This window comes from Condylura cristata, unplaced genomic scaffold (assembly GCF_000260355.1).
Source record: "Condylura cristata isolate star-nosed mole 26May11 unplaced genomic scaffold, ConCri1.0 scaffold00031, whole genome shotgun sequence".
Lineage (NCBI taxonomy): Eukaryota > Metazoa > Chordata > Mammalia > Eulipotyphla > Talpidae > Condylura > Condylura cristata.
This window is the reverse complement of record NW_004567132.1, coordinates 8,502,771-8,525,127: the sequence shown is the minus strand read 5'-3', so window position 1 is coordinate 8,525,127 and position 22,357 is coordinate 8,502,771. Positions and strand designations below refer to the sequence as shown.

The following is a 22,357-nucleotide window of genomic DNA, read 5'->3' as shown; positions in this document are numbered from 1 at the left end:
GTAAGGGCTTGTAGTTGTCAATCAACCCCCAGTCTACCCCGCCTCCCTCATTAGGAAGGTAAACAATGAAAAGAAGAAGTAGATGATGAGGCAGATAGCAGAACAAATGAGGACCTAGAGGGAAACAGGACACCAGCTTTAAAAAAAAAAAAAAAAAAAAATCCTTGGCCACTGACTCATACAGCTCCCTCCCCCAGCAAATGCACTTTCCAAAAAGCAGAGAGGAGTGCAATCCTTTCGGGTTTCTCTCTTCTCTCTCCATTGCCCTGGGCAATCATGTTAAAACTCACATGGCTGGTGCTTATTCAGATAAACCTAACAATGCACACCGCTGGTTACCATGTGAATCTTCACAAACCACACAAGAATGTGCTGGTTCAAATCCCCCCGACCCCCTCCAAAGCAAAATTTATTCAAGACAGCAAACTGCTCAGCAGCTTTATGAAAGCAAATGGTGCTAGAGGGAATTCTATCTTGTATTTACAAATTAAAAATTAGATGCATCATCATGCAATAAAGGTTAGAATAGCAGCAAAAAGCTAGAATAGCTTCTTTTCAATTTTACCATTATTCCTTTCATTTATTTATAAGCTCAGATACATACATACACATTCATATATATGAAACACTACATATTTATCCACATTTAACACAAAACATCACACAAATAATACATTAAATATCTGTTCACATTACACACACACACACCCCTTTCTTTTTCAAAAGCAGATATTCTAAAGCATGGAGAGGAGTAAAAAAAGACTTACTACAGAGTTTTTTTCCCTGAATATAAGAATTTATATAAAATATCAAACCAGCAAAATTAAAGTTCTATCTATCACAATTTTATTCTTAGGATTTAAATGCAACTGAGGTCAGGAATGCTGGACACTTTCTAATCGGGTGCTTGTTCTTAATCAGTCTCATTCTACCCAGCAAATAAATTAATAGACTCTAGGTTAGAAAGATCTTAAAGGTCATCTAGCCTAATTTCAGGTAACTGTAGCACCAGAAATATTAACTCACAGAAAAATCTCCTAAATTTGTAAAAGATTTTAAACTAAATTTTATAGCACAACAATTTTATAAGATAATGTTTTGATGAATATTAATTTTTACATTTCCAACTTCAAGAAATAATTGTTTATAGTCTTTGATTTATAATTCTTATTTCTAAGACATTTTGATAAGAGCTTTCAACTGGAAAATAAATTTTCTACTATACACTTAAAAATATAATAAAATTGAAAAGTATGATATATTTTAAAATTAAAAATAATTAACACAAGGCACATACTTTTCTTAAATCATTCTTCCTCTGTTCTTGACCAGTCACTTTTAAGGTTTTAATTAATAGTTTTAAATATCAAGATTTATGTATTTTCAAAAAATAAGGCTCCCACAATGTGGGTGAGAGAGTAACTCTTATTTTTTCATTTCTCAAGTATTAAATAATTTAAAAAATCTGAACTTTTTACTAGCTCTATGACATTTACCATTATTGTAACAAAAACATTTTAGGTTGCAAATATTTTAGTGATTTTCATCACTTCACAGTCAAATTTCATTAAGTTTAGAATTTAAAGCGTTCCAGCATATATTTACAGACTTTCATATCACTTCTATCTTTATTACTTTAACATCTCTCTACAAATTATTAGTCAACTGTAGAAGAAATAGTTAAGTGCAGTTAGACTTATACTAGCAAAACTACTTTTACTTTGCATTTGCTTTTTCATGAGAATAAATTTATACATACATTATTTGAATGCTAATTAAGGAAATTAAAGCTGTTTTAATGATTTTTTAAAAATTCTATTTTTAAACTGATCAAGATTCCTATCTCTGTGTTCAAGCCTAACTTTTTACAAATCCATTTTAAATTACTTAATCTAGATGTCATGTTTTAAAAATCTGCATGTAAGTTTATATGTTGTTACCTGGTAGGCATTCTCAGTAAGGATTACTCACCTATAACATCAATCACAACTAACTAGGTTCACTGCCTGGCTTGGACATTACAATGTGGGTTTTGATTAATTTAAAGATTTCAAGTATACTCTTTCCACAAAAGCAATATCCTCTTTGCAACAAACAGGATTAAGTTTTGATGCTGCATTTGAGCCAGTGTTAAAATAAAGAGATTCTGTTTATGTCCATCTGCACTGAGCTGTTTTGTTAATTTTAAAAAACTCTTTTTTATATATAGGGCCAATTATTCATTCCTGATTCAGTTTATTTGCTGAAGTTGATAATTACCTTGGAAAAAGGCAAAAGAAATACCTATAAACACTTTCAAAGAAAGGACCTAAAGTTCTTATAGCAAACCTTCAACCTTGCCACTATAAATAAGCCTGGCACTTTGATGAAAATTAACACTAGTTTTGTAAAGAGCACATTGGGGGATTGCAGTCAAGTCTTATCTTTAGTTCCAGTCAACTAGCAATCCTGAAAGAGTTTGCATCATCATCAGAGCAGGCCATTTGATAGGATTCTACTGCTGTACCTAATCAATCTATGGAAGACTGTGGCTGTGCTGTGTAACAAAGCTAAAATAGATTTACAAATGGGGTTTTAGGGGATAAGCTCCTCCACAGGATTACATATTGATTTTAAATATAAAAAGCTTATCATATAAACCATAACTACAAAAATAGTGAACCTATGCATAAATCCCTTTAGAAGAGCACCCACTTCAAACTCTAAGCCAAGAACAAATCAAGATGTACAGAATCCTAGAGAAGATCCATTTCTTGTGCAGAAAATGAACACACCACTTTCTAAAAGCCCACCCCAATGTGTGCAGAAATGAATTTATCTTTCCTGAGGGGGCATTAAATAATCTGGAATGAAAAACCTATAGGAAAAGTATCTAAAAGATGTTTGTTAGCTTAAGGGATCCTACAACTTAGCTCAGTAGAATGAAACTCCTGCTATGAAAAACACCTCAGGGAAACAAGGGTAAAAAACAGGCCAAAATGATTATGGATTTTCAGAAGAATGGATATGCTGAATATTATTATATTTTGCTCTCAAACTAAGATACTAATATTTCTCTCAATGTGCTATGGCTGTTAATATTCTGTGTTTTCCTCCTGGTTAATGATTTCAGCAGCAGATTTATTTGAAAAGATTTGTTTATTTATTACTGAAACCATCTTTAGGCTACTAAACAGAAAAGACAGGAAAAGAAGAGAAATCAACTTTAAAACAAAGGAAAGCAAAACAAAACCAACCAATATTATTTATTCATGTGTTTTCCTGTGGTGATTCAACAGTTCAAACCCTGCTAAACCCTACTGAACTGTATGAGTGTCCATTCCAGGGTTGGCTCAGAGGACATGGTCGCTACAGAACTGACCAATACTATGATCAGACCTCTCCAGGACAGCCCTGCCTATGTTCTGCCCAGACTAATGGGACAGGACTCTCCCTAGAAACTTTTTATTTACAATTAACAGGCTACTTCTTTTCTCAAATCTCTTTCCCCCACACCCTCAATCAGCATTAGAAAATGACCAAATATTAGAAAATGTCACATGGGACAGTGATTTCAATTGAAAAAAAAAAAAAATCTCAAAAAAAAAAAAAACTGTTGTATCCCCTTCTTTTTCTAAAGCAGCTTTCTATTGGTCTTCTATATACATAACAAAGGACAGTAGGCATATAAAATATTATATTACTTAATACTGTAAGGCACCTATATAGGAATAATATTATGAATGAACCTAGATGCTTTTAACATGTATCATGACCCTCTTTTCAAATGGGTATGTGGTAGTAATATTGGCTTTGGGATAGAAACAATATGTGCTTTAAATATCAATGACATTGCACCAAATTATATTTTAGAGATGATTTAACTGATTACATAAGAAAGTGTGGGTAAAAAAACAATTCATTACTCTATTAAGTGTAGTGTATAATATATTACCAAAAAACCTGAGTTTTATGTCATATATACCTTGCACTGTGTATTATACATACATACATACATACATACCACATACATATTTGCTATACCTACTTTCTAATTGGTGAGCTTTCCCATCTCTTTAAAAGACTATAATATGACTATAAAAATTACTTGGAGGAAAAATAACACTTCATACACATGTACATTTTATTCCAAGTGGCAAGTTTCGCAAAACTTCTTAAATAATCTGATAAAATTGTCACTATTAATGGTATGATTTGGTATATGTGGATAGCAGTTTGAAGGAAATTAACTATCTGAAGTCCTTTAAATAAAGTAAATTTGATTTCTAAATGGGGATATATATAAATGATATAAATGTTATCAGTCATTTTTATCAAAAGAGATAGTGGGTATAAAAGTAAGTAAAAATAAAACTTTTCATAAATGTATAAGATACTATTTTGGTTAAATAGCATATATTTCAGTAGAAGTATCAGCTTATATACTTTCTAAACATATAGCTTCTTCTTACAAACTTAAATTTCCAGTTTCTGAACTAATTAGAATTGACTCATTATGGATCAGGTACCTTATCAGGTGAAGAAAAAAATTACCATGAACAGTCAATGGGTTAAGAGGTCAAAATAGAATAGGAAAATCAATTTGCATTGATTAGACAAAAGGTCCATTTTATAGAGCCCAAAGGATTAGCTTTCAAGCAGACATCTTTGAACTATAAAACATTTTCAGCTAAGAGGTATAAGGAGAATACCATTATCAAACACCTAAGAAATTAAAAAAATTTAATCATATATAGTTAATGTTGCAATTAAGCTAGCAGATGTTTACTGATATTGTTAACCCTGCTTAGAATTATTTACTATACAATTCATTTATAACCTTTGTGGAAAGTGTGAAAGTATTTCACTTCTTTCTATGCCAAGCTTTGTCTCAGCAATCATTTAAAGGAGTTGGAAACTTAAGAACTATAAAAGACAGGACAATGACATATTTTAGTGCTGACAGAGATGATATAATAAGGCAAAATTTAGAGTAGGGCTATGTAAAATTAATCTTTCGCAAACTCTTCTCGGTAGAATCCTACAACTTTAAATTGCACGTAACTAAAATGTAATTAAGTTACTTAACTCCTTATATATTCCATTTTATGGATAATTAAACTTACTGTCAAAAGTTAAGACAATTTTATGTTTAACAGCAGACATACTGATTATCTGAATTAGGGTCCTTAGATTTTATATGACTATTTTTTAACCTGCAATTTCTGTAGGCTTCTAGTCAGACCACACCTAGTGAGACCAAAAATTCATTACACTCTTCAAAAAATCTCTTTGACAGCTGACACCTCACATACCTCACTTTATCATAGCATTTCTTACCTTCAATGGCTAGCATTGCCCGCAGTTCGCGATTCAGAAGCTCATACCGTCGTTCTAAATCATGTTCTTTTTCCCTAGGCAAGTTGCAAAAGTTCATCAATATGCTAATTACTAAATCATTAAACACTTAAAAGAACCTTTAGGTAACATTGATTTTAGGACTCATAACTGACTTTTCTCTTTAACTTTAAGCTACTCTAAACAAATGATACACAAACCTAAAACCTTCCTCAGACTGAATATTTACCGCATGCTATTATTTTTCTCCTCAACTTTGAGTTGTATAGAGATACATTTTAATCTGTGGATAAGCAGACTCACTCAGTGCTTCTTGTTAAGTGCCAGGTATAGGTTGTTTCATAAAATACTTTTTACAGTTCACATTAAACTCGTTTCCTAGAACCTCATGTGAAAATATAAGAAATACAAAAGTCTAACCACTGCAAATTTAAAATTGAGACAAAGATCCTGAATTAGTTAAATTCTGTGTTCTTTATAGTTTATTTATCAAGTTGGTCATGGAAGAAATGACAAAAATAGTTTTTCATCAAAATAAAACATGTAAGCCTGTTCCTTCCCACACTAGGTGGCATGATATAAGGATCTTGTTTGTGAGTAAAAAGGAACAAGCATTAAATCTTATAGTGAACTAAATGGTAAAGACTAAATGCTACATTTAGTCTAATCTCCATTTTCCTGTATTTTTGCAATCACAAAAAAGGAAATTTCTGTGTAACCATTAATCTTTTACCACGAAATTTAGGGTAATATTTGTAGAACATAAATGTTCTTTGTTCTTATTAACAGATATTTCTATTTTAAAATGTAAAATTTGGTATTAATTATAATTTAATTTCTCTTCCCTTCTATTCCTAGTATATAGCAAACTTCCTTTTTTGCACAAGTGCTAGACTTAAACACAACTTAATTTTCTGTGTAATAAACACATTTTTTTCAGTATCTATTACTCTTTTCAAAAATTCTTACTGTTCATGAAATTACAAATGATGACTTTATTTTTACATAAAATATACTACAATCTCCAAGGAAAAATATTAAGCCAAATAAATATGAAATTCTACAAAAGGCAATGACAAACAGTCTAAAGCCCATCAATGTTTAAGGAAAAATAAGCATAATCATGAGTACTTACAGGAGAGAGAGCTGGTTCATTCTTCTTATTAAGGCATTTTTCTTATTAACTAACATAAACCATTCCTGCATCATAGCTTCTTCTTCTTCTGTGTTCCTTCCTATAATTCAAAGTTATTTCTTATTATATGATGTTTCAAAGCGAGATAATATTTTAGTAGTTTTTTTAATATGAAGTATATTTTAGCTATTGCAATAGTACATACTAAACTGTTTATAATAACATAAGATTAAAGTCTGAGCTCTAAAACGAGAAGTCAGTATTAAAAAATTCATAAGCCAATCTTTTAAAACTGATGTTATTCAGCATATGTATTTTGGGTCCCCTGAACATATCTACAGATCATACTAACACGAAGTACAGTTAAAAAAAAAAAAAGTGTTCCAACTTTTAAATCCTCCCCAGAGGCTGACTTGTGTATTATGTTTCAATGAGGAATTCATGGTGCTAACAGACATATGGTCATGATAAAAAAAAATAAATAAATAAAATAAGAAAACATTTAAAATCATTATGAGAATTACAAGACTAGCAGGAAGATCACAGAAATCTGGAGATTTTGTGAAAGCATCCACTTGTAATGACTTGCTTTTACTTATTTTTCTCAGTATAAGTAAACTAAAGAAGTAAGTGCATCTACCATTCTGGAACTCATCATCCCTAATAGAGTAAACATTTGCACATTATTTTAAACACACTGTAAATGACCAGGCTACAAAAAAACACTTAGAGCTATCTGTGAAAAAAACACACTATAATGACCATAACAATGTTCAACAAACCAGAACACATTTAAGCAGAGAGGTGATCTAAAATTTTAGATTATAAATTTATCGATTGCACATTTAAAAATCACATTCCTAATATTTATTCATCACCTCTCTCCCTCAAATGCTGTATATAAAAAATAAATTAAAATAAATAGAATATATTTAGTATTGTTCATGTAGAAGTAGGCTATAATCATGCTCAAGAAAAATATTAATTCCCCACCTTCTCCCTTCAAATTGTACCTAGTTAAATGCATACCTCCTGTCCCACCCATGAGTGGCTTATTATTTGTTAGGCCATTATTTGATACTTCAGTCCAACTCTGTACAGACATATAGGCTAAATTATGTATCTAGTAAAAAATTGACTATTTCAGTTAAAACAAATACCCTAGTAATTCCACAGCTTCATTAAAAATTTTCAAACAAAATAGAGGTGTAAGTGAGTAAAATGTCAAATCCTCTTTCACCAATCCTGCCTTCCTCCCACAATTTAACCTCTTCCTTTTCCAGAAGTACTAATGGATACTATCAGTTTAGCATATTCTCCTTCCTTCCTGACCGCATAGTTATGTCTTGCTCTCTCTTTCTCTCACACACACACACCTTATCTATAGATGCATGCAGGTTTCTTTTCTTTAATATGAGTGATAACATATTATATATTGCCCTGTGATTTGCTCTTCTCATGCTCCTTAATACTTGCACAAATCAAGGGTGTATCATAATTTATTTAACTCTTTATAGGTTAACAGAAGTTTGAAGAAAGTTTTAGAATGAAAATAGAAAGTAAAGCAGTGCAAAAGATTAAACACAGTGCAGAGCATCTCTGTAAAGCAGGTATTTGTTGTTTATCATTAGGGAAAAATAGTGAGGATACACGCCTTCATTAAAAGCTGTTAAAACTTTATGGTATGAAGCAGACTTTGGACAGACTCTTTTAGAGTATGAACAAAAGTCTTTATTGTTTTACAGTATTTTCATCTCTCTTTTAGGGTAGCTAGTCTTGTATTCACTTTAGACCATGTGATGTCTTGACACTGGTCATGTGATACAGGCTGCGATAGGCACAAATCCCTGGGTAGCGACAAAAGAAGAAAGAGTAAAAAGAAAAAGCTGAGAAAAAGCTTGCAATTTGGAAAAAGGCCAATTGTACCCTGGTGAAGGCCTTTTTGATCAGTGAAATGACACATGTGTGCAATATTAATAGGTGTAGTTTTATGATATTTTATTTTCTCATTAAAGACTTAATTCTTATGTTCATTACCTGAGTGCCTCCTAAAAATATAGACATATTAAAACTTTGTTTTGGGTTTAATTTAACCTATAATTGAGGCTTTCAGGCACTATCAGAAGCATCAGTCTAGTCTTAAATTAGCATCATTTTTTTCAATGGAAGACTGTTTTCTTGAGAATAATAATATTGATGTGGTATTGTGTTATTTTCAGTTTAACTCATGCCTATGATTTATAGGTAGGAATTAAAAGACATTCCCCCTCAATTATTAGGAAATACCTAAAATTTCAAGAGTCTCATGATTCAAAGGGAAATAAGCCAAATAAGAAGAAATACTTAAAGACACATTGCACATTGCTTCATAGATTATACAAATGAACTGAATTAGATATATTGGAGGTTAAATCAATTTGCTATCACTAATTCCTTATCTAAGTTAGTACACAAAAATGGAAATCTGTACTTAGCCTAGTAATTAAAAATTTTAAATTTCTTCTAGGATATCATTACACTATTGTTTTTTAGGCATTAATTTTTTTTTAATTTAAAAAGCTTTTAAAAGCCAGTAAGTTGAACCATTACAAATTAATCCTGACTTTAATAACTGGTTAAAGACCCCTTTAGCTTTATAAGTAACAAAAAATATTAAAGCCTGTGATCACAGTGAGCTTTTCTCATTTCTCCTCTAACCATTTGTTATTTAATCCAATACTAGTAATCCAATTTGTCCATCAGACTTTTAAAGGGCAGAATGCAACTTCCTCAGCTTAGACACTTTTCAAAGTACAATATATTTTTCAAATGAATGCTGGATGTTTCATTTTTCCCAACTGTTCCTAGCTCTAATGCACGAGGAAAAAAAGAACAAGATGAACATTGTTCATACTGATTAAGTAAGAGCTCATTAAAGAGCTGTCAGTGCGGTACTTTGAATATGCATGAAGCATATAATCAGATCTAGTACCGTCACTAGAGGAGAATACGGTAAGTACAAAGGATTGATTTAATTACTTAGAGTGGGCTGCGGTGGTAAAGCAGTCTTGTTAGAGCAAAAAGAAAAAGAGGTTGTATTCTGGCACTGTTAGAAAAAAGGCAGTTTTAGCTTCTGCCACAATACATAATCTCAGAATAAAGCACTTTACTTTACATTGTAGCTTACAATGAAGACTGTCGTTCTTCTACAAGATGGCTATAAATCATTTTATCTTGTTTAACCTTACCTGGTTAACTACCTCTCTTACAAAATTATCTTTAATTTGTAATTACAATGATGCATTTGTCACCTTGGAGTCACTACTAATACTTTTTAAAATTAATTTTTTTTTCAATTTCACTAACTGAAAAATTCAACACATATACTACTAAAGATTATTTTGAAGTAAAGTGACAAAATACTAGAGTTAGCACGCAATTATGAAAATGTAAAAGCTGAGTTGTTATGCTGTATTTTAAAATACAGTGTCTCTGGTTTATTAAAAATATATTATCAATGAAAACATCAACTTACCCTCTTAAAATATTAACTAATGCAATCTGATAAAATTTTTTCTACTTTGTTTCCTTAAAGACTTTTGCCGCCAAGAATGTAATACATTTTCCTGAAATCATTACTCAGTTTTTCTTTTAATCAATTACTGTAGCCAAATTATGACTTGTAAAAATTAAATATCAAGAATAATGACAATGGGAAGAAAACTATGTAAATATGACTTCATTCTTCCTAGCACATAATTAACAAAAAACACTTTGTTGAAGACAGCATAATGCACACTATATGTAGTAAAATATTTAATAAATTTAGTTGATTATGGCAACTACTTTTATACCCCCCTCCTCCCAGTAAAATTATTCAAATATTTAATTTTATGCAGGAATTCACTCATTCATTCAAGACTTTGTATATATTTTTATTTTTTCAGAAAGGAATATTTTATTGTAATTTTTTTAATTTGTAAAAGTGATATTAAAATCTAAAACTATGAATCATAAAAAAAACTGACTTCTAGTTAAGCTTTCCTAATTAATCATCTAGAAAGATATATTTTAGGTAGTGAATTCTAACATAAAGCAAAATAAGGAATGATACAATTTTAGCTGAATACAACATGAATTCAATGGGAAAGAATAGAAACACAAAGATATAGATTATTGTTATACACATCAAGAAATACAAAAATACTGCCACTGTTCTATAAATGTCTGATTAGTGATCACATGTAGCCCTTAAAGGAAACAGCATAGTAAAACCAAGCAAACACACAAACAAAAAAGGTTCAATTACAAATTGTCTTGATGAAATCACTACATGAATATGACTATCTTTGAAAGACATTAAAATTCGGGCGCACGTGATGTTGTCAATAACAAACTGGTTCTGTGGAAACATTTTAGCAAAGGAAGTGAAATCTAGATTTATTTAATAGATGAATTAGGTACTAGATAGGGTCATAAAATCCCAAACCAACATTTCTGTAGGACTCCAGTGCCTCAATTTTAGAAAATATTTAAACTTAGGAAATAGAGATTTACTATCAAAACAATTTCACATAGAAGAAAATAGCTGATGTTTCTACTCCAAAAGTAGCTCTAAACAGTAATCAGCATAAATGAAATATCTCATTATCTTTATTGATGTTTTCAGAGCAGTTGTCTTAAAACTATTTACTCAGCATTATACTTGTTATAGTATTAAGAATATAAACACTGGGAAAAAACCTGCCCCCTTTTGTTGAAATAAAATGAAAACTAACTTATTCTCTCAAAATAAACACACTTTTAATTTATCCAGTTGGTGAAACAATGCAGCAGAGAGATTCAGGCAATATTTCTCAGGAGACAATTTTTTGACAGACTTGACTATGCATATAATCCTCAAAGACCTTCTTTAATAAAGTCACATAAGAAGCTATTCTAAAGTTTGGAAATTAACAGCAGTTTTTTTATAATAACTTCTTAAGAGGGGCTGAACAGTCTTTTTATGTTAAGTACTAGTGCAAGATTTCTCTGAACTAAGCACAAACTTCAGATGGTTAAAAAAAAAAAAAGAAAGAAATGTAAAGGGTCCTCCTTGGTGGTGCAAGGGGTTAAATCTTAGCACTATGAAGCTTTGGGCAGCCACTGCAGCAGGAGTTCAATCCCCAGCCAGGGAGGGGACCCACATAGTACACAGACCTCTCCTGTTTTGCCTGCTGCTACCATCAGCAGTGTATGTCAGTCGTTCTGACTGTTCTGTTCCCCATTCTGTCTCTGGTGAATCCTTTCACCCACTGAACTTCTGACCTACACCCCAACTCTTTTATGCATAAATAAGTAAATCTTTAAAAAGATATGTATATATAAAATTAAGGACTACCTTTATTAATGTTTACTTATATTAATTTGAGAAAATCCTGTGGATAAGAATATAAATTCAGATAATATGGCTTATATTTTCTGTGGTTGGTTAGAATTTTTATTTTCAATATAATTCAAGTAAGAGGTATAGTGAATGTGCATCTCACATGCCTTTTATCCAGTTTGGTTAAAAAAATTGACCATACTTCCAGATCTTAAATAACCTCTTTAATCTTCAGTTTCTCCATACTTATAAGGAACCATATTACCTCCTAGGGTAATATAAAGTACTTAGCACAGCACCCATTACTAAAAATGCTAATTATGAAGGTGATTATGGAAGAAGGTAATGACATATACAGCACTGAGCTAGGAACTAGAAATACAAAGATGACCAAGATGCAGACCCTGCCCTCAAAAGAGTTCATATTCTAATGTGGACACAGACACATAATCAAGGAGAGTTGGTTGGGGTGCTAACTAAACTAAATGGCCACGGACAATTTACACTTTAAATCTTTGTTACTTAGAAGTAAGTTTATGGTTAGAAGAGTATGTCATTGGTGATACTTGGATAGGTGAAAAACATGAATGAATCAGAACTAACTCAACTCTACAACTAGAAAAACAGAGCGAATGTCCTACTATGGTCACTGGGATCATTGCTGCATACTAAAGACAGCCACTGCTCTGGTGGCACAACAATGTGGCTATAGCTCCAAGCTGTGACAGTCTAGCCATGGATTTTAGAGGCTAAAAGCCAAAGGACTATGAAATAATGCTTAATATAAAAAAGGTTATTTTTCTTTCTTTTTTCTTTTTGTTAGGTGGGAGGTTATGTTCTTGGAGGTAACATTGGTTTACAATACTGTATATGATTTAGGGGTATATATAATTTAGGAGTGTGAACCTCTGCAGATTATATGTTACCATACTATACCCCACCATCAAAGAACCTATAATCCTTTACTCAAAATGGTAAATTTAAGAATTAAAATTATGGACTAATAGAATACATCTGTAAGTTTACCAATTATAAAAATGAGGAAAAAAATGAAAATGACAAGTTTAAATACAAATTAATGTATAATTTTAGGAAAAGCCTCCAACAAAAACCCAAATATTTAAAAAGGAAAAACTAAAAGTTTTTCTCATTTCACAAAAATATTTTGATGATAAAAGCAGAGTAGCTTTAAAATCAGCTTATAAAATTAGCAAAGTCGGTGAAATAACTGATTTCTAAATGCCACATGAGAATGGGATTAGACTCTGTTAAGAGTGTGGAAAATTAAACATACATGTATAATCATTAATAGGATATCTTCAAAGACATATTATGCAGTCAGCAAGCTACTCATTTAGGTAACTCCCTCTTCTGTTAAATCTTTAAATGTTTTTAAAATATACCCAAGGGGCATCCCTATGCCTAGAGGTAAAAGTCTTAGTGCTAACAAGCTATCACTAACCACTGTGGCCTGAGTTCGATCCCCAGCCAGGAAGATAACCCACATGGCGGAGCAGACCTCTGCTGCCATGCCCACTGCTCCCCTCAGTAGTGTATTTTCACCTGTAGATCCACCTGTTCTGTTCCCCACTCTGTCTCTGGTGAATGTTCTCACTCCCCAAACCTCTGGCCTACACCCCAGTTTTTATAAGCATAAATAAAAAAGTAAATCTTTAAAAAAAATACCCAAGATGTTTACAGAGCCACCAGTTTCCAATAATGGATGAGTTTACCCTTAATGTGCTGCCTCTTCCACTCAAAACTTTCTTTGATCATGCTTGGGTTAAGGTAACCATATAACATTAAAAAAAATCATAGAGTACTTTTGAAAATATATTTATCCTGTTAGCCTGTGTTTATATTCATTCTCAAAACACAGAAGCCTAATGAAAGCAGGACAAAACAGAACCATCTCCACCAGTCTTCTAATTTGTACAGGTTTAAAATTACAAGTCTTCAACAATTACGAAATACCTTGAATCAAATGCGGTGAATGCTGTTTTTCAAGATCTGGCCAGGCAACCAGTATGAGTGTCAACACTATACTACCTCATATTCGGTGCACCTCAACCTTCTCAGTGGAGTTATTTTTTCCCCACAACATTGTGGGAAAGAGACAATCATGAAGGACTTGGTTTCTCACAGGGAAAAGTGTATCGCAAGGAGGCTACTCTATACCATTTGGTTCTCTCATCAGATCACTCTGACAACTGATAACTTACTCATAGAGTGGCATGATGATGATGATGATGCTAGTTTCAAATATTTAATGAGATCATATAATTTATCTAAAGCCACAGAGCTGGTTAGTGGTGAAACTAGACCTCAAATCCACACACTTGTCTTGTGAACTACCACTCTTAACCACCCTACTTGACAATCATAAGTAACCAGTCTTACCAGAACAGGCCCTTTGTTTAGAATTCATGCCAACCTTAAAATTGTCCTGAGTGACTCTGAAAAGTAAAGCCTTAGTTTATCCACTAGTGGAGGGGATTTTGCTCACTCTTTATATTAGGCCACTGGAACTTAACAATGACATCAGAGTACTCTATCAAGAATTGTCATTGGAAATCAGCATTTTTTCCTATACAGAAATGTCTATATGCTCCTTCATTTAGAGAAACAAGGGATTCCAGGACTAAACCCAGTTCACTTCTTAGGCAAGTAATTACAAAGTACTCTGATTCAATTTGAGTATTTGGAATATCTTCCAAAGAAAATGGTCAAACAAGGATACTCTGCCTGCATTGTTAGGGTGCATTCAGGTTCCAGCTCTGTTCTTTAAGACATATGGGATACTGAGTAAATGATTTACCTGCCCATTTCTCAGCTTCTACACTGGTACAGTGGAGATAGATAAAACTCATTGGGTTTTATGAAGATCAAATGAGGTAATATGTAAATTATGAATTAACAAAATAGTGCCTGACCTATTGTAAATGCTATATAAAAGCAATGGTGGTTATAATTTCCATCCATCCATTCATACACACACAGGGTAGGGAACCACATTCTTTATTCAGCTTCAGGAATTCTCCCTGACTATGACTACTAGGATTACTGATGTAACATGGCACAGTGATTCCTCTCACAGTTTTTCTGATTACTCATGCAAGGACCAGAAAGGTCTACCCACAGAAGTAAACATATTAGGTAACCTGGTATGAGACCTAGTATGTTCTGCTGAACATGACACTTTTAATGGCATCACATATCTATTTTACTGGACTAATGAACCTAACTACATACTATCATTTAAACTTTTTCATTCCTCTGAAGTATGGAAGCTCAACTACCCATTACTTACTTTTCTTTTTTAGCGCAGCTATTCAAATGCTAATACTCCATGAGACATTCTCCTTCATAAGATGAAGTTTTAGGACTTAATCTTCATAAGTCTACTCCAAATGTTCTCTTAAAAATCAGTTTCTTCATTTAGTCAGAAAGCCAGAGAAAATAAAAATCCAACATCTGACTTCTAGGAATTCTAGCATTTCTGGGGATATGTTCCTATTTCTCTTAAACTTGGATTCTAGGATACAATAATTCCCTTTTGTCATAATATAAACTTTTAGCTACCCTAAGACTGAAGAACATTATATCCCAAAAACCCCTCTTAGATACTGGCATAAGTCTTATGGGCTTATCTCCAGTAATGAGCTATATATACTTTTGTTTTGTTGTTTGTCCTTTCCCCGTTCTCTCCAAAGCTACAGCTCACTAAAAAGGGGCCCAGCCAACCACATTTAAACCCCTTACACTAAACACTCCCTCTCAGTTAGTCAAGCATATTTGGCTCTCATTATGGTCCTTTTAGCACCACTAGCCTATTACAATTGAATTATACAGCCCAGAATTAGCAAAATAGCTACCTAGTTTACACTGACAATTTTGCAGTGTTTTATATAATTTAACATTTTACTTACATTAAAAATAAGAGAGTACTGAGTTTTAAATTCTGGTTCCCTCAATTTTATTTTCAAGAGAAATAAAAATACTTATGACAACTTTAAAAATTCATTTTTTGGTGGAAAATTTATACTTGAAATACAAAAAAAATTCTACTTTTAAAGCACTGAAACTCATAACTCATTTTCTAAATTAAAAAAAATTATAAGCCTAAGTATCTTCCTTAATTACATTTTCAACTTACTTTATAGAGCTAGATTCTTTGAAAGCAACCAATACAGTTATGATTAATTTCCAGCTCATAAGTGTCTAAGTGGGGAAGAACATGCTAAAGGGGAAAATTCTGGTGCTTTACACAATTCCTAGCTTTGGCCACCAAGTGGTGCTATTAATTCAGAGTGAAATGGCACTGGGGGAGTAGGTTGGGTGACCTTGGGGTGGGTAAAGTATATAATCAGTCAGTAAATGCACATAACACAAGTCAGATGTTTATAACTCTGTGTACCTGAGTGTACATTATCATCTATACTCAGTGTTACCAGTGACAAAACAAAAAACAAGTTCACAAATTCATATTTTTATAGTAAAGTTCAGGGGTAGAACATTTATCCATATAACCACACATTATTGTACCAAACTCATCCTTTCAGGTTATGCAGCTATAAAAATAATCACACAATTTTGATTAATGGTCCTCTCTATAATATTTCTCCAAATCTCCCCATTATAACAAAAGAACTTTATTGGGAAGACGATTTAGTGATAAACATTAAAAATAATCCATAATAGTAAACATTTAAAAATATCTAATTTTTAAAATAGGTATCACCTCTTTTTTTTTTTTTTTTTTTCCCTTTCTTAATTTGTATACTCATCCTAAGGGAGTAGCTGCACTGAATGGATGAATTCCTTTCACATTCCAGCTTACAAGTGATATGTGGGGATAGGGAACAGATGTAATGACCATTTGTTTAGTTTTCCTGTACAAACCACCTAAAGGCCTATGAAAAATGTTAAAAACATAATTAGTAGCTAAAAGAAAGACAATAATCAGCTAGAAGAGCTAACAGTATCTTTGTGATGGAATGAAGGATTGAAAGCAAAACTTTGCAAGCCTATACAACAGAAGAAGGAAGATTCAGTGCTATTCAATTGGACAATTGACTATATCAAAGCTGAAAGGCCCTGGTTAGCATGCATCCAGATGGCTATGTCCATTAACATCTGTATTTTAAAGAAATCTGTTTCCATTTGGGGAACCTGAGAGAAAGGTGTTGAAACAGAGCTTACATCTTTCCAAAAACTACCTTGATTTTTACTCCTAGGCTGAAGAGGCAATTCACACACACTTACCCATTTCTGATGTAATTGTCAAATCAAATTACGAAAACATGGCTACTTCTTAGAATAGTGTTAGCATAAAACAGAAGAGAAATGAACTTGAAAAATTGATTCTCACATGTATGTACTAAAATAAATTTCTCAAAATACAATGTTTTTAAGTTGTTTCTGTATGTGTCTCACATACGTAGCAATGCAATGAAAGTTATGTAGGGAGTAGCTAAATTCCTAAGGCTTTCTCCTCATTGTTTAGTTGTAAAAATGTTCACACATTTATCACTTACTGATATATATATATAACCCAAGGGTTAAAAACAACAAGAACAACTTTCCAGTCTTATGACAAATTGCCAAACCAGTTCTTCAGGCCTTTCTTGGGAGAGCACATGCATGCGGGATGTGTGTGTGTGTGTGTGTGTGTGTGTGTGTGTGTGTGTGTGTGTGTGTGTAGGGAAAAGATGCATTATTTTAGAATGGGGTGGGGATGGTGAAGTTGTATTTATTACATAGAAGCTAGGAAAATTTAAAGTAAAGGTAAAAACAATAATAAGTAACTTAACTACTGTAACTTAACTACTATTGTATTTCTAGTAATGACAGCAGCTAATTTTTTATCAGGTAATAATCCTTGACCAGTCACTGTGTTTAAGTATGTTTATATAAATGTTTGTGTATGTATGTTTTTCAATAACACCCTGAAATAGATATTGTCACTTTAAAAAAAAAATATTCGAGAAGACAGAGGTTCAGAGAGGTTAAAATTTATACAAGACAACCCAGATTACTCCTGGGATCTTACTGATTTTAAAGTCTGTGCTCTTAAGTCTTTATGCTATGTTACTTCCCTTAGCACTTGTAATGTTATGAGTTTAGCATATCTTAGTCTCTCAAAATTTAGTTTCTGAAAATGTGCTCTGTGGATTATCTGTATTAGAATTGCTTAGAATATGGGCCTCACCCCAAATCTACTAAGCCATAAGAATTTATTAGAACCTGGGAATTTTGTATTTTTAACAAACTACTTAGGTGTTTTTTAATGCATAGAAAAGTTTGAAAGCCACTCTCTTAGCCCTTTCACAAATAAGTCGCTGATTTTTTTTTTTTTAAGAAAGGGTGATATTCCATGTATAAGATGTTATTTTTTGCATTGGCATGACATTACACAAATTTAATTTCACATTCAGAAGAAAAACATGTTGCTGCCAAACCAGCTCAAATGCCTAAATTTTGTTTCATAGATAGTTGCTGAGAAAAACACATTTTCCTGGAATTTCTACTTTTTTAAGTGTTAAAAAATTTTATTGCAGTCTAGAATAAGGATGTACCTCATTTTAGGCAACAGACATGTTCCAAATTAAAAAATTATGGTGATAAGAAAATTTTTTAGGTTCAAAATTGTATCTTATATTCCCAATCCCAAATTTCTAGTAGTAGAAATTACCTTCTAAATATCATTGCTAGAAATTATATATATATTTCTTCTTTTGAGTAAATGAACAAACATGAGTCAGCAGAGAAAAAGTCACCTTGACTATATATAGTAAAAAGATGAGACATATAGAGAGTGCCAAGGAGAGAATAAACAAATGTTAGAAATGAGAACCTTAGAAATTTCTCTGCTTTCTGAATCAGATATACCATTCTAAAAAGCCTATCATTCAATAATATCTATTATAAGAACTAGAATTACTGATAACATTTGAGCACTATAAATTTTAAATATACTTTATATACTTCCTTTGTTTAAATTACCCAATTAGTAAAATGTAGATGGGGAAAAAAATTAAAGATGTTTTAGTTAGCTGAATAAATTACGAGAACAGAGAGAATCTAAAGATATGACGATGATTTTAATTTTTCTTGTAAATACAAAGGAAAAAAATGGAAAGAATGAAGGAATATTACCAATTTTGAAAACGGAAGATGTTAAAGAAAGCAAAACACTATAAATCTTTCAACATATATACAATCCTTTTAAAATTAACTATTTTTCTCTTTATGCTGTATTTCTGTTCATTATTGAGTATCTATTTCAATACCAAAGGCCTGTTCTAGTATGTATGTGTAATATGTAATACTATAATGCATAAATGTGAAGAGAACAATGGTAATTTATTATATTTTATTTAAATGTGATGGTGATAAGAAACAACCTAGCATATTAGTTTTTCATATTTTGGTGGTTTTCTATTTCAAAGGAGATCTTGACAAATGTATTAAAGAGATCAGATAAATAATAATAACTGACATTTAGTAAAGCCAGTGTACCAGGAACTGTGCAAATGCTTGATATATGGTATCTAATTTAATTCTTAAAATTGTCTTAATTGCCACACATTTGATTCAGTGTAAGCAAATTTAAACTAATATTCACCAACCATATTCTATACAGTGGGTGTGGTGCCTCAGGCACAAGGTAAAAAAAAAAAAGCTGAATGAATAAAAATCACAAGACATAAAGGAATTAATAATGCTTATCCTTTGTGGAAATAAAAACTCATTTCCTCCAATTTATTTGTAAAGCCACAGTATTTCTTATACTATGATAGAGGAAACTGGAGCCCATAGGGATGAGGCTGAGTTAGTTAGCAGGAGTGAACACAGCAAACACTAGGATGGAATTCTGGCTCTCATGCTCCCAGTCAGGATCCCTACACACCACTGGAAGGGCTGAGAGCCTGTTTTCAATTGAAGGTATAGTAAGGATTAAGTATTAAAGAAAAGCTTTCTTTGTAATTTTTCTGATAACAATATAAGACAGATGGATTTTGTTACCTAATGGACAGGAGCACTGGAGAGAAGGTTCACAGGGAGACCTTGGAGAGTTGGGTCTTGGCTCACTGTTCTTCCACCTGGCTATGATTCTGCTAATCAAGGATGTGACAGAGTCAATTGTTTGACATGTTGTTTTAAGTATTTTTATATTTCTGAATATTCGACTAGCTTGTAACTGCAGGAAGTTCATCTGCTTACAATTAGAAAATGGCTTCAATAACATTGTACACTGGGAGTTAGGCAACTGGGAGTAACTAAAATCTTGACAGCTAAAAACATATAGACACATAAAATAAACCTCTAATACCTTTACCAAAAGTATGTTAAATATTTTACTTATGAAAAAGAATGGATTCTATCAACTCTTAGTCTATGGATGTGGCTCACTGATTCAGGAAATTGTGTTAAACACTCATTTTGTAGAAAATTTTCAGATGTAAAAACTTATTTTTAAAAATTTCTTTATTGTGATATAGATTCAATGCCCTGTGAATTATCAGTAGTGATTAATTTAATAGGGAAAATAAGCTAAGTCTATACTATTTCAAAACCTCAGTGATCATTTTATTTACTTTTAGCAACAAATTCCCTTTTTTTTTTTCTCTTTATGGAAAGATCCTTTGCAGAGAAAATATAATCTTGCCAGTCTACTTCATATTTTATGTTGATAGAGGTAAAAATGAAAAATGAAAACATTCTACTTTAACAGCTAAAAGTTTCATTTTTTTATTTTACCATGGCATGTCAAATGTTAATATTTCACTATTGAGAAATCCACAGTTCTTAAATTTTCTTTCCTAATTAGAGTAACAAAGAGATATTGCATAATTTAATGCATATTTTTTGAATGACATGGTCTCTTGTAATTTGTATGAAAAGATATAAAATGTCTATGAAAAAAGAATCTACAAAAATGGAATGTTTTATTATATAAGTATTAATTCCCATCCATACATGTAAGAAGCATAGAAATATTATGGTAAATGGTATTTAAGTTGTAGCACATAACCTGTAGAATTTAGAATAACTAGTAAGAAAAAAAACCCCAGTTCTATACTTGTTAGTTTCTACTTTTCACTGACATTATCAAGTAATTCCTTTTACTACAAAATCTCCCATTTTGTTAAAAATGTGAATTACAATATCTTAAGTCATGTCATATGAACAAAGTACAATGTACAAAAATATAATTTTCAAGGATAAGAAAAAATTTAAAGAATACATAGAAATATCTTTTAAATGTGAGAAACATTACAAAAAAATGTTCTCCACAAAAAAACTCTGAAAAATGTTACTTTACCAAACTTCTTCCTTCCTGGTTCCTGTTTTTAATCAGTTGTACAGAATCAGTCTAAGTTCAGATGTCTTTATGATAAAAAAATGTACCCAGTCCAGTATTCATTTTCACCTTCTAGATATAGGTGTGGTAAGAGATGGAGTTGACAACTCCTAATTTCCTAGGAAGTGTACAGTGATTACTAGAGAAAAGAGATAGAGTTAATGAAAAATATATTTCTTACAAATATATAATTTAAAAATCTTTACAAAGGTTTAATGTTTACAAGCCAATCTTAATTTTATGCTGTTGTCTATATCCTAAACCATTAAAACCCACAAAAGCTTCCATTTTCTAAATCATACAATCAAATCAGTATATACACACCCTGCTTTAATGTTAATGAATTTATAGACACTAATAGCTAGCATCAAGGCTATAGTGAATATCAGAATACTTCAAGCATTTAATACAGCTAAAGGGGCAGATTAGAGATCAATAACAAAATCACCTGGTAAAAAGGAAAAAGGTGTTGCATTAAAAGGCTTTTTGCTTTACATGTGAAACAATACTGAGAAACCTGTATTTTAGCACTTGTACTCAACAGGCACTCCAAACTATGCAAGGATGAGAACAGAAACCCATCCTTTCTAATAATCTTATGACAAAAGCTAAAAGACATCATCCTATTAACTAGTGATCTCAACTGCTAATGCGGAGTACTTCCTGGTGCCTTTTATGTAGAATGCTGCTATTAAAAAACCACTAAACATTCACTGTGAACAACACAGAATCATTCATCTTTTATCAGCATCTCTTGTTAGAAGGGTATGAGTGGGGCTGAAGGTGTCATTGATATTATGGAGTGGAAATTAATCAGAAATTTTTCTCATATTTTCCTCCTCTCACTAATTTACTTTTGTACAAATTTCCTCCTGTTAAAAAGTTCATACCCAACCCCCTGTTGTACTCTTTTAAGTTGAGAATATTCAACGAGTGCGTCCACTGAAAAGCACCAGGTCCTAACACAAAAAGCATTCGAAATTCTCATTTAGTTGTCTTTATTTTGCTAGCGCCATGTGGTCCTTGAAGATGTAGAAAACACGGGAAGCCGAGTAAAGATCAGAGCAAGCTCATTAGCATTCTGACAAAATTGGAGTGGTGGAGATGTATAGTTTGCCTAGTTTGTCGTTTTGAAAGCTACCGGTGGTAAGCTTTCTATTTCATTGTGCTTTTG

General features: G+C 32.0%; 1 protein-coding gene across 8 annotated transcripts in view; it reads right to left on the bottom strand.

The window, feature by feature from the left end:
- EHBP1 (EH domain binding protein 1) overlaps positions 1-22,357 on the bottom strand; it is a 403,255-nt gene that overhangs the window by 2,356 nt on the left and 378,542 nt on the right. For 7 of the 8 annotated variants that reach the window (XM_012731519.1, XM_004691438.2, XM_012731521.1 and 4 more), the window contains 2 exons: positions 6,473-6,572; positions 5,320-5,393 (listed from right to left, as the gene is read on the bottom strand). In XM_012731519.1, coding sequence (XP_012586973.1) covers positions 5,320-5,393; positions 6,473-6,572 — 174 coding nt within the window. Of the gene's footprint in view, positions 1-5,319; positions 5,394-6,472; positions 6,573-19,888; positions 19,934-22,357 lie in introns of those variants that run through there. The other variant, XM_012731523.1, reaches the window with a different exon arrangement.